Source organism: Notamacropus eugenii, chromosome 1, assembly GCF_028372415.1.
Source record: "Notamacropus eugenii isolate mMacEug1 chromosome 1, mMacEug1.pri_v2, whole genome shotgun sequence".
Classification (NCBI taxonomy): domain Eukaryota; kingdom Metazoa; phylum Chordata; class Mammalia; order Diprotodontia; family Macropodidae; genus Notamacropus; species Notamacropus eugenii.
In genome coordinates, this window is record NC_092872.1 from 494,483,310 (window position 1) to 494,497,363 (window position 14,054).

Consider the following 14,054-nt stretch of genomic DNA (forward strand, 5'->3'; position numbering starts at 1 on the left):
TGAGATGACATCAAAGCAAGGGCTTGAGCAGGCAGTAGTGGCAGTTTGACTGCATGTACTAGTGGTAGGGGCATCCACTCCAAGCTTTCCCCATCTGTTTTCTTCACATATCTGAAATAAACCTTAGACAGACTTCCTGGATGGACACGGGATAAGAATGAAGCCTCAAGAAAACCTCCACTTAACTTATCATATGATGTTAGGAAAGTAGTTTCTCCTGGATCTCTGATTCCTCATCTATAAAATAAAAGGATTTGGAATATGTAGTCTTTTAAAAATTTTATTTTATTTCAGTTCCAAGTTCTCTCTCCCATCTTTCTTCCCCCACCCATTGAGAAGGCAAGAAAAATAAAACCAATTATATATATGCATAGTCAAGCAAAACACATCTGCTTTAGCCACCTCCAAAAAAAAAAGAGAAAGAGAAAAGAAATAGAAAAAAGAGAAAAAAAAGAAAAGAAAATATATTTCAGTCTGTACTCAGTTCACAAGTTCTTTATTTGGAGTTAGACGGTATGTTTCATTATGAGTCCTTTGAAATTGTTGTTGGTCATTGTGTTGATCAGAGTTTCTGAGCGTTTTAAAGTTGTTTATCTTTATATCATTGTTACTGTAGGAATTGGTCTTCTGGTTCTGCTCACTTCACTTTGTATCATTTCATGTCTTCCCAGGTTTCTCTACAATCTTTCACTTCACAGTTCTCATGGCACAACTGTATTCCATCACATTCATACACCATGATTTGTTCAGCCTTTCTTTAGTTGATGTACACCCCTTCGGTTTCCAATTCTTTGCCACCATGAAAAGAATGGCTGTGAATATTTTTGTATATGTGGGTCCTTTCCCTCTTTCTTTGATCTTTTTGGGATATAGACCTAATAGTAGTACTGCTAGATCAAGCAGTATGTACAGTTTAATACCTTTTTTGTCACTATTCTAAATTGCTTTCCAGAATGGCTGGGCTAGTTCACAGCTCCACCAACAGTTTGTTAATGAACCCAGAGTACACAATCTTTAATGTTGATTCTGTTATGTTATATAACTTTTTGTGTCTTCTGACAGGATTATGCGCAAGCAACCAAATGTTGTCCTGACTGTTGCTCACATATTTGTGAAGAGACTGTCTCCATTTGTGAGGCAGATAGACTTTGCCCTGGACTGGATGGAGGTAGAAGCTGGACGTGCAATTTACAGGTGAAGCATGAAGTGAAAATGTCTTTGAGGGAATGTTGGGATTGTCAGATCAATTCTGATCCTAATTTTTTTTCCCACTGTGGTCCTGATACTCATTGGGCCTCTAATGACATCACATTACTGTGGGCAGTATTCATATAACTGATGACCTTTCAGGGCTCCAAATTGGACTAATCAGTCAAAAATTTCTCATCCTGAGAGTAGGTGCTGAGGGAATAGGATATCCTTTGGTCCTGGTTTTTATTAAACTTCTGTTTAATTGTATTAGTCAAGTTCAAAGTTATAGCTATAGAGTTATACAGTTATAGAGCAGCCTGTTCTCAAATTTAAGGTGACTATAATTCTTTAGAGTCCACAGTATTGCATTCTTAGTGAAATTCTAATGCAGAGGTATCAAATATGTTGTCACTGGCCACTCCAAACTGGATTAAAATGTAACTTGGAAATATTTACTAAAATAAATAAAAATATAGTAAAACATAGATAAGGTTAACTTGTGGTTTTCTAAGTTAATATGTGTTATAGGAATCCTTTTCTATGGTTTTGCAGCTCCCTTTCTATTTGAGTTTGATACTGCTATTCCGGTGTGTGTCTGCACATTAATTTGAAACACTTTTTAAGATGCGGTTTTTAAGCCAACTTATGTAAAAGCTGAAACATTGGATAGTGGGGAGCAAGTGGGTAAAAGGGGAGCTATGAAGACCAGTTTGTATAGAGGGTATGAGTTAGGTCATAGGAGGAGAGTAGGTGGGGCTATCTGGTGGAGAATTTTAAAGGCAACAGTCAGAAAACATCATTAGGTCTGAGGCAGATCTGAAATCTGATCTTACCTGTAACTGTTTCTAATTTCGCTAATGGACAGTGTATCTTGCTCCTCCCCTTAGGCAGAGTGATAAATCTGATTGCACCTATATCGTACTCAATGGCCGTCTGCGCTCTGTGATCAGGAAAGATGATGGAAAAAAACACCTTGCTGGTGAATATGGACGAGGAGATCTCATTGGTGTGGTAAGAAGACAGCTCCTCTTGTTCCTGTACAATGTTATAAGAAATGGAAGAAAGATGCGTTGGCAGTAATGAAGAGGGATATGCCTACATTGGAAGTCAAAGACCTTGTGATTTTTGTCTGGGGGAGTTTGTGACTTAGGAGGCCACCATTTCTGAGAGCGTACTGCCCCTCTGTGGATAGTGTCCCAACCTAGGAGGTCAAATGAGTTCCTGGGGAAATCTGACATTCTGAGTGGTGGGTAAGAGATAGGGCCAGGTGTAAGATGGCACAGCCTTGGAAAGTAGACTGTGTGCAAGGCAACAGGCGCATGTTTTGGGATATAGTATAATTTTTACCTTTTACCATGTGGCACTGCTTTTGCCTAATATTACTTTCTTCCCGAATTGATATTTCTGTTATGGTCATGGCTTTCAAATGATGTGTTGATTCTTATATTATCTCTCTTTGATCACTTTTCAAGGATGTTTTTGATAAGAGATAATTTACATTTTTTCTGTTATTTAATTTGTTCTAACATTTCTTGTTTTCTTGCGCACTGATTGATCTCTGTCTGGTCCAATCTAATTTTCAAGAAGTCTGTTACTTAGGTAAAGTTTTTTACCTCCTTATCTAAGTTCTTTATTGTTTTTGCAGTTCTTTCTTCTAGGACTCTCACTTCCATTTCCATTCTTTTCTTTAAAACTGTCATTTCTTTTAGAGTATCATTTTTAATTCTTTCTACATTTTCCCCAGGAATTCTAGTATGGCACATCTGTGGGTTTTCTTTGAGGCTTTGCTTCGAGATGATGCGGATTTATTCTTTCTCTTGGGTTTCTGTCTTCAGCATCCCTGACTCTGTAATATTTCTTTATCTCCAAAGTTTTTAGTTTTGTTTTATTTACTCATTTTCATAGCCTTACCTCTTGGATTGGGACTTGGTGTCAGTACAGATTTTCTCATTCTCTTTAAGTGCTGATCTGTATTACCTGGGGTCTGGGTAATTAGTTCTGTGTTTTTAGTGACTGCAGGAAGCATCTGACTAGTGGGCTATGCCAAGGCAGCCTGAGATCTAGGGAGAACCCAGGTTTTGCCTTCCTAGTTTGAGTTTCCCAGGCTCCTGGGCTCCAGTTTGACATGTGTGTTCGTCCTTCATTGCCAAAGAAGACCATGCCATCAGAGAAATAATGACATGACTTGCACTTGACTTTGTTCTGAGTGAGGGAGGGCTGTGCAAGTCAGCAGCCTCACTTCTCCTCCAGAGCCATCTGAATCCAGTGATCAGATATTCATCAGGATGACTGGAGATGACCCAGGAGGAGTCAGTTGGGCTTAAGTGACTTGCCCAAGGTCACACAGCTAGTGAGTGTCAAGTGTCTGAGGTGAGATTTGAACTAAGGTCCTCCTGACTCCTGCACTGGTGCTCTATTGACTGTACCACCTAGCTGCCCTTCCAGTTTGAGATAGAATGATGCAGTCAGAGGCTCTAGGCATCTTGGCTAGTCTCCTCCCTCATACATAGCTTCAGACCCTAGATTTTCCTGCCTTGCCCTTTGTCCCCCACTCTGGAAGACTTCTGTGAGCGGAGTTTCTGAGATGGACTAGGATTTTCTCTCTGGACCCCTACTGTAGTTTTCTTTTTGTGTAGATTTGGGCAAGCAAAATTCACTTACTCTGGTTTTACCTTGAATTTCTTGATCATTCTTAATGTACTGATCTTCCCCCTCTCCCCTTATTAGAATAGTTATGAGAGAACAGGGCTAGTTTCCTTCCATTCCTTTTGCTATATTGTACAGAGAAAAGACAAGAATTACGAAGCTGATAAAGGAAATTGATTAGAGGAGGGAGTACTTTAGAAGCCCTCATCTCATGAGGCAGGCAGCAGATAGAAGACTGAGTGTGGTATCAGGAAGACTTGAATTCAAATCCTGTTTCTCACACTAGTTGACCCTGAGCAAGTTATTTAACCTTTCTCAGTCTAAATTTTCTCACATGTAAAGTGAATATAACACCTACCTCCCTAGGCTGTAGTGAGGATGAAATGAAGTAACATGTTAAGTACTTTGCAAACCTTACAGTCTTATGTAAATGTGAACTATTATATTAGAGAGAACCGAGAAGGACCAAATAAGGGTATAACCTACATGCAAAAAAGAAACTCACAATAGACAGTAATAAGAGAAAAATAATAAAAATAAGAAGTTGGAGGCAAAATTTGGAACCAGACACTTGACTGAAGGGACAAAAGAGTAGAACAAATAGATAACTAAATAACAGAAATAAAAATAAAATTAATAACATAAGTAAAATCCAAGAACTTGAGAAAGGGTAGACATATGGAAACAAAGGGAAGGGAGAGAGACTATGGGAATAAATTAGCATGTAAAGATAGACTAAGATAAACTAATCAAATGGTGATCAGAGTACTCACTGGAGAGAGGAAAGAGCTAAGAAAGCAATCCTAAAGAAATAAATGGAAGCAAATGCAAACCTAATAATTGCAATATTAAAAATAAGTCAATTAAACAGCCCATGAAATGAAATGAAAAAGTGGCACAATAGAAGAAAGAATAAAATGCAGCAATCTGTTTTATACAAAAAAAACAACAACAATACCCCCTGAAAGGTAAAAAAGTGTACAAAAACAAAATGAGAAGTTAGAACAAAGTTTACTCTGCATCGTTTAAGTGCAGAAAAGCAGGAGTTGCAATCATGCTATCTATCAGATACTCAACATTAACAAGCTTTTATTAAATAGCTATTCTAGATACTGGGGATACAAAAAATATTGTGACTTCAATCTCACTCTACTTTTCTACCAAGGCACTTCACTCCTCACTTTCTCTGTGGTCAATCAGAGCACAGAACATTCTTGGAGAAATGTTTTGGAGAAAGATTCTCTTTAATAGCAGGAGACTTTACTGTCTTGTGCCCAGTCTGTGTGTTTCTGACAAGAACATCATATTCAAGTTTAAAGGACAGGTGGCTTTGTTAACTACCCACTTGGTCATGGACTATCCATGGCCTTCCTATGATTTGTAGAGAGCGGTTAATTCAAAAATCTGAAGATTGGTTTATCATGAAAAGAACTTGCTCTTGTACCTGGATGATACAACCCTCAGAGTAAGGATGTCCATATTTGAGGCTAAGGGGTCTCTTCCTAACTGAAGACTTGAATTCTTCCTATCATTAGTCTGGATAATTGAGAATTGACCAAAGGTGATTTGACAACACTAAAAAGTTGATATTCCTGTGTTCTGATGTGTTATCCTTGTGGTATAAGAATAAATCCATACCAAAAAATTGGAAATTGAGAAGATGCCCATTATTTGGGGGATGGCTGAACAAGTTGTGACATATGATTGTGATGGAATACCCATTGTGCTATAAGAAATGATGAGCAGGATGGTTTCAGAGAAACCTGGGAAGACTTATTTGAACTGAGGCAAAGTAAAGTGAACAGAACCAGGAGAATATTGTACATAATACCAGCAGAATTTTAAGGATGATCAACTGTAAAAGACTTAACTACTCTGATCAAGATAATGATCCCAGACAGTTCCAAAGAACCCATGGGAAAAATGCTATCCACCTCCAGAGACAAAACCGATGAACTCTGAGTATAGATTGAAACAAACTTTTTTCACTTTCTTTGTGTTTCTCACTTTTTATTGTGTTTTGGTTTGGTTTTTTTGACAATGGAAATGCATGACTTCACATGTATAATTGATATCGTTTTGCTAGTTTTCTCAATGTGGGGGAAGGGTGGGAAGGAAAGAGATTTTAGAATTAAAATTTTTTAAAAAATGTTAAAAATACATAAATAATTTTTTTTAAGAAAGACTATACCCACACAACCTATCCTATTGACTTTGTCCTGCATAGTGGGCTGCTGCCTCTAGCAGGGAGGCCAACTTTGAAATTGCTGAGGAAACTTGCCTTTTGAGAATTTGATCCTGGGGCCTTAATAAATCATATTTTCCTCTGGTCTTATATATTCTCTGTGTTCCTCTGGAATAGCCTTTGATCTGGTGATCTGGAATTAACATGAAACATTTTTTGCAACTTGAATTTAATAAGCTGTCACTGAATTATTTTGCTAAATAAAACCCTACCATTCTCATTGTGTGTTCTTTGATGTTAGAAAACACAACAGAATGGAAAGTGACGTCCTTTCCCCTGAAGGTGTTCTGCAGTTGCTAAGCATCCGGTGTCTAGGTTTTACAGTCCAGGCTAATTACAGCTGCTTTTGCATTTGCTTTTTCTGTCTTAGATTTGAGGTGTATTGTGTGGATTTTAACTCCAGATACCATTTCCTATGGTGCAGGCTTATGAAATTAGCTGTCAGGTGCTGTTACTAAGCGATGGAATGGCATGATTCTCCCCTGGGCTCCTTATGACGACATTTTGCCCAGCAGTTTCCCTTATTGAGCTTTTTAAACTATTTCTCTGCAGGGTTTAGTGTGGGGAATATCAGTGAGACACTGGCAATAATGAAAATGATGAGAGTTCAAATTGCCTTTATACTCCCAAGCTGTTGTGCCCCCTGAGCTCCTATTGCTCGTGTTTCTCTGGGGATTTCCTCACTAAGGACATTTCTTGGTTTGGAAGATTGTCCCTACTTGTGTGCGATTCTTTCTTCTATGGCATACTCTACAGATGTTCCATATTGCACTCCAAAAATACTCACCTGCTCTCACCACTTTCATCTCCTCTTCCACTTCTTATTTCTCCTCATGATGTTGTCTGAGATCTTTAATATCCTATATATCTCATAGGAAAAGATGGGAGGAAATTCATAGTTTTTTTGCAGATGTTTTATAAATGTATTTTGATGATTATACCCAATTTGATTCTCAGTTGCTTAATACCCCTTCCAAGTTGATTCTCATTTGCTTAATACTAATCAGTGAAAGTAGTTCCATAATTCCCATCATTCCACTTTAAATACAAATGCCTTTAATTCAGTAACCTACCCAGATACTGTGCTTTTCTCCCCTGTCCTTTGTTTAGGAAGGCAGGTAACATTAATCATGCTTTTCTTTAGTTTAGGGGTTTTTCCCATATTTTTTCAGAGAGCTTTTGTGTTCAAGAGGAGAAGAAATGAATGCTGACTCTAAAACCTCAAAGGACATGTTAGTTTCTTCTTTCCTTTTGAATGTAATCATCTAACTGCTGATGAGTGGCATTGTTAGATTGAATGCTAGAGCCAGACCTTTGATTTTAGTGGAGGTCATTTTGGCCTGTATCAAATTTTACTGCTTCTGTTAACATAGTCACATGCCTGTACTCTTCTCAACGTAAGAATTATTTTCTCATTTGTCACTCTGGTCAGGATAGGGAGGACTGAATCCTTAGAGCAGAGTGAAATTGCTTTATTTTCTCTTCATATTTGCTATTCTCTAACCTTCGAACCCAGTTGTGGTTCCAAATTTCTTAAAAGACTGCAGCCTGCTAAAGAAGCTGATGATGGATCAGACTTTGGCATGTTGGTCATTTTTTCTATAATCTTGAGATTTCTACATCAGTCTGTTCTGCTTTTTTTTGCATTATTTAACCCAGTTACTGCTATTCTTGAGAGACTATGTGTTTTTACTTCCAGCCTATGTTCCTAGTTTGGTTTGTGGGTATGAGATATAGTAAATTTTGAAACAACCCTGGTCCTTTTCTTTCAGGTGGAGACACTAACTTACCAGCCCAGAGCTACAACAGTACATGCTGTTCGTGATTCAGAATTAGCCAAGTTACCAGCAGGAGCATTGACTTCCATCAAGCGCAGATATCCACAGGTAAAGAAATAACTATCATTTTTCCATTTTTAACATTTAGTTCTCAGCTTTGGTCCACATATGTTAATTAGCCATATCTAAGTGTCAGGCAACTAGTGAGTGCAGAGTATTATAGGAGCTGCTTTTAAGGAGCATGGGGTCCCTGTTCTTAGGGAGCTTGGCATGTGGCTTGACAAGTGAAACAGACATCTTTCTAGCTCTCAAGTTATCTGACCTCTATATTTCTATAAGGGATTCAGGGATTTAAAAATTATGTTAGTGGAGGATGATAAGAATGAAATGGAGTTAGGGAAGACTTCTTAGAAACTTAGAATACTTTTTAAAAAGTAAGTTTTGAGGTTTTAAAGAACATAGTGGTGGTCATAGATTGGTAGGAAGACCTTTCACATTTAGGTATGGCATATGCAAAGTCAAAGAAAGTGAGGAAATTAAGGGCAAGACTGTGTCTAGTAAAATGACCAGACTGAATTGGTGGGTATAATTATAAGGAAGGCTAGAATGAGATGTAGTAAGGGGTGTTATTGATGATGGACTTTGAAGGCCCATTAGAGAAAAAGAGTCAAATAATGCTAAGATCAGAAAGTGGAAGACTGATTGAGGTGCTTTTGACAGTAATGGTCAAGTTTTGATTGAGGAGTAAGGAGAGGAAAGATGAATGACTTAAGACAGGGCTATGTTATGATTCAAGTGGAGTTGTCCTGCAGGAAGATGGAACTATGAGGAAGGGGGTGAAGGGTCAGTATCAAAGATCTAAATATGTAAGGGGTTGTTGAAATTGTGTGAAGGGAAGAGATTCCTAGGAAAGTAAATGTTGAGGGAAAAGAACTACATCTTAGGGAAAAAAGAAGAAGAGCCAGTGAAAGAAGGAGATGAGAATCAGCAGAGTACAACTGCCAAGAGAAGCTGAGAGAAAAATTCAGTTTCAAGGAATAGAGGATGTCAGTTGAACTAAATGTAGGCACCAAAAAGGATGAAAACTTTTTCCCTCTTGGGCTGAGGATTTTCCACTTCCATCAGAGGAGTTTTTTGCTTAAGTTCTTGGAAAATCATGGCTCAGATTCAGTGGTCAGATGGGTCATGTCTCTTGTGAGCCAAATAAATCTTCTTGTCTTTCCTGCTACTTGCAAGTAACCTCAAAATTAAAAACTTCCTCTTCAGAACAGAAATCATGAAGTGGGTAGGATGGGTTGAAACAAGGCATCTTGTGGGGCATATGGGATTATGCTCATATGATCATGAGCCAGAGTTGGAACAGAAATAGAAAGCTGGCCTCCAATCTGTATCTGGCAGTGGTACCAGAGAAAGCTCATGTAACTCATTTCTTAGATCTCCATAAAAGTTGGGACATGGTCAGATTCTAACCCTAAGGCCATAGTTCTCATTTAGTAATGGGATCAAAGGCTGCAGGTATGCTTTTTTGTGGATTATAGATTAAAGCCAAGAGATTGAGCACTTTAACAGCAGCTCTACTTTCTAAGCTAATACTCTCATCCAAATGCCTTTTTGTCCCAAAGTCAGTAGAAAGAGAAAAGGTGAAAGTTCTGGTGGTGAGATGCTAATATAAAATCTACCAAATGTTGGGTATCATATGATTCATTATTATAGTAATTCATATTTTCCTATGATATAAGTAGGGTAAGAATGAATCCTTATTTTACAGATGAGGAACCTGAGGCCTAGAGTGGCCAAGTAACTTGCCTAGGGTTATAGAGATAATAAGTACCTAAGCCAGTATTTGAACCCAGGTTTCTCCAGCCTTCTCTTCACTTTTTCACCATACTTCCTCTCCTAAAGCTAGGTAAATTTTCTTATACTTTGGAGATGTCACTGTGGTCTGAGCCATTGGACTCATAGAAAATTAGAAATCAGTCCTTGGCTGTTTTCTGGTTGTACTCTTTCTTGTAATTTTATACATACATAGGTACATATTTCATTATCTTTGTTATACTAAAGTAGTGTTATTGAGAGTGCTTACTAGATTGTTATATTATTATATTAGATTGTTAGTGTATCTTCAAAGACTGATATGATAACAGTAGACTTTTCAACATTGAGCACATGTATTTTAAAAGTAATTTTTATTATAATCTCAGTAACAATTTCAATAAATATTCAAATAAAATATAAATAAACCAAACTAAATGGAAAAATAAAGCCCCAAAACAGTGCAGTGGAAGGAGCACTGAACTTGGATTCAAATCCTGACTCTGCTGCTTGTATATCTTGGGGCAAGTCACTTAACTGCTCTTGACATCAATTTCCCCATCTGTTAAATGAGGAGGTTGGACTTCAGTGGCATAAACTCCTTTACAGTTCTGAATATATAATCTATTAAATAAATTCCCAAATTCAAGTTATTTATATTTTGAAAAAATAAAAATAGTCATTTAAGCAAAATTTTAATAATAAAAATGTATTTACTTTATCCTCTTCCAATCTCTTTTCTGTCTATGCACTTTTAAAATTTTGGTGTTACTCTTTTTAAAAAAAAATTTCTAGTCAGCTACCCATCACTTAGGCTTGGTGCCTCTCTGTGGTATGAAGGCAACCCTTGGTTCAAAGGCCGTGTGGCAGCCTAGAGCCCTAGCTCTAACAAGTGCTACAAAGCTTGAAAGGCTTCAAGTACCAGTCTGTCAACTCAAGACCATTCTAACTAAAACTAGAAAGACTTATCACTATAATGGTTATATAGTGATGAGTATTTCAGCAAAAATAACCCTTGGAAACCACCTACTAAGATGTAGAGGGGTTACTGTCTAAATCAGTGGATGGAAGACGTAGTCATAGTGACAAATCATAGGTGCTTAAAATACTGAAATTGTAGCCAGTATGTCGTACTCTGCTCTTTTTATCCCCCCTGTATTGCTTTATGTGTCTTCCTGTATTTCTTGTATTCTTTTTATTGTTGTTCACTTGTATCTGATTCTTTGTAGACAGTACTGTCCATGGGGTTTTCTTGGCAAAGTGATTTGCCATTTCCTTCTCCAGCAGATCAAGGCAAACAGGTTAAGTGACTTACCCAGGGTCATACAGCTATTAAATTTCTGAGGTCAGATTGGAATTCAGGTTTTCCTAACTCCAGGCTCAGTGCTCTATCCACTGAGCCACCTAGCTGCCCCTTTATATTCTTTATACTTGTCATTTTTTAACATGGAATGGTATGCCATTAAAATGAGATGCTACAATTTATTGAGCTAGCTTCCAATTGTTTAACGTATTTATTGACATTTTCTTGTTTTTTTACAAATGACATAGCTATGAATATTTTTGTACTGATAGACATTATTTTTCCTTTCTGAAAACATTCTTAGGATGTAGCTGTATAATGAAATCATTGAGTCAAAGGGTTATTCATCCCTGTTTTGGGGTTCAAGGTGTGAATCTAAGGTGAAGAGTCCTAGGAAGAAACTTCTTTTTTTGTAGATGTACCCAGATTAGACTCTTAGCTGCAGTTGTTCACAAACATTGTCTTCAGTCTACATTGGCTTCCGTTGACTCCATCAAATATGCCCATTTCCTTAGGTGTGATAAAATGATGAAAGGACCAGTCCAATATCACATCACCTGGAAGGCATTGGTGTGTTGCCTTGTGTTTTGTTCTGAGGGTTCCCTGAGTGCTTTTATGTTTGATATGATTTGATACTAGTTCCATTTGGTGAATTACTCTTTCTTTTCTCTTCTGGAGGAAGCATAATATAATGGAAAAGGATTAGGATTTGAAGCCAGAGGATCAGGGTTGCAGTCCTAACTCTGACACTTATATCATGTGCAACCTTGCTTAAACCATATCACCTCTCTTTATGTCAGTTTCCTTTTTAAAATGAAGGAATTAAACTCAACATCCTGCTAAGGGCCATTCCTACTCTAATATATAATCTAAGAGCCTATCTCTAAATATCTTTTATATCATTAAGTTAATTTACAACTCATCTGACAGAGATCTTGGGGGTCAGTTAGGCAACCCCTAAATGTTACACAAGATGTGGGGTGTAGTTTGTTTGAAGAATTTTTTTTCAAATGACCCAGACATCTTTTGATGATACTGGTTTTGATTATAAGTTTACAGCAATTCAGTGGTATCTTACTTGCTTGTAACAGCTTTTTGAAACTAGAGCAGTGGTGAGGAACATGTGACTGTGAGGCCACATGTGGCCCTGTAAGTCCTCAGATGTGGCCCTTTGACTGAATCCACACTTCACAACACAAATCCCCTTAATAAAAATATTTGTTCTGTAAAACTTGGACTCAATCCACATATGGTCTCAAAGCCTCAGGGTTACACCCTGAACTAGACTGTTGGTTTAAATGCTTGCTTTATAAAGTAAGATTTTGGATCCACATTTTATGTTTATAGAAATTACAGCTAAAATATCTGTGTCCTGAAAATTAATCTCAGTTATAAAGAGACAGCTTACATTCTTTTTTTAATCATAGCAGCTGAGTTGTCATGTTTAGGGACCATAGTTCAGTTTTAGCCCAGATAATGACTGCCTATTATTTGCCTTACAGTTGCTCTTGTATACATTTAAATTCTTATCTAATTGGAAAACAAATCAACAAATGTAAAGATTAAAACAAAAACCAAAACAAATTACAAAGATTAAAAAGTTGTTATATGATTCTATGGGTGTGTGTGTGTGTATGTGTGTGTGTGTGTCATGTGTGTGCGTGTGCGTGTGCTGTGCATGCTTTATTCTGAATGTTGGGGATATAATATCTGTTATGTTGCCTTAAGTTATAAAACTAGAATTCAGGATCATTGTATGTTTTGGGCACAGTTCCTAGAATGCTGTGTGCACCTTGTAAACTGGAATTAAATTACAAGAAGTCCATTGTTACTGTTTATCTCAAAGATTGGGTACAAAAAGCATTGGGATATGGAAGATATCTGATATGGATATGGAAGAAGTCTTATTCTAATCCCACATCCACAGTAGTATCACTTTTTCCTGCTGTTGTGTTTTAGTTTCTCTGTCAGTCACATGGGAGTGAATTCCTGTCTGAGAAATTGAAAAGGTGCTTTGAGATCTCATGAGATGTGTGATAGGAATACAAAAGATCTTGTTGCAAAGTCACCCCCTTTGGTTTTGCCTAGGGTAATAAAAGACCGGGAGAAGGAAGTAAGACTTGGAAAGGTTAGCTATGGGTAGCTATTGCTTTTTACTTTAATAAATTATTTTAGGGAGATGCTCATCTACCTTTTTAACATAACTGATCTTCAAATTCAGCGTTTCTGTGAGCTAACATGATGCCAAATTCCTTTATAGTAGTACTTACTACCATTTCTTGTCTGCACCTGCGCCGTGACCCCTTCCTATCTTTGTTACTCCCCGCTGTGTACTCTATAGCAATAGCAATGATGAGATTTATATTATGCTTTAAGTTTTGTAAAGCATTTTACATATATTAACTCATTTTATTCTCACAACAACTCTTTGCTGTTTTACAGAAGAGGGAACTGAAACAGAGGTTAAATGACTTGCCCAGGGTCACACAGTAAGTGTCTAAAGTGGAATTTGAACTCAGGTCTTCCTAACTCCAAGAACTGGGCTGTATTCACTATGCCACCTGAATGCTTACAATCTTCTATTACATTAGCCTTGCTGTTCCTTACATGTGATATTCCATCTCTTGCCTTCATGCCTCTTCACTGGCTGTTCCCTTTATCTCCAGGGTGCCCTGGCTTAGTTAAGACTGAGCTCAAGTTCTGCTTTCTGCAAGGGGTCTGGCAGGACCTCTCTACCCCTCCCAACCACTAGGACCTTTCCTCTGAAGTTACCTTCCATTTACATTTGTATATTTTTTGCATGGACATAGTTATTTACATATTTTCTCCTCCATTAGAATGTGAGTTGCTTGAGTGCAGGGACCTTGTGTCCTCAGTGCACAGTAGCATGTCTAGCATATAGTAAGCATGCAAAAAATGCTTGTTTACTAGCTGACTGTCTCGATTTAGACAATACATTCAAACCTCCCCAATTTCCCTGTTTAAAATATGAGACAATTTCCATTTCTCTTCTTCTTTCCTTGGAATTGTGAGTTCTGCCCTCAGCTTCACCATTAGTCAATCTCTAGAGATTATTGAA

General features: G+C 37.5%; 1 protein-coding gene across 5 annotated transcripts in view; it reads left to right on the forward strand.

Annotated features, from left to right (window-relative positions):
- PNPLA7 (patatin like domain 7, lysophospholipase) overlaps positions 1 to 14,054 on the forward strand; it is a 216,904-nt gene that overhangs the window by 70,352 nt on the left and 132,498 nt on the right. For all 5 annotated transcript variants that reach the window (XM_072633166.1, XM_072633168.1, XM_072633169.1 and 2 more), the window contains 3 exons: positions 1,063 to 1,194; positions 2,079 to 2,202; positions 7,855 to 7,968. In XM_072633166.1, the coding sequence (XP_072489267.1) occupies positions 1,063 to 1,194; positions 2,079 to 2,202; positions 7,855 to 7,968 (370 nt within the window). The remainder of the gene's footprint in view (positions 1 to 1,062; positions 1,195 to 2,078; positions 2,203 to 7,854; positions 7,969 to 14,054) is intronic.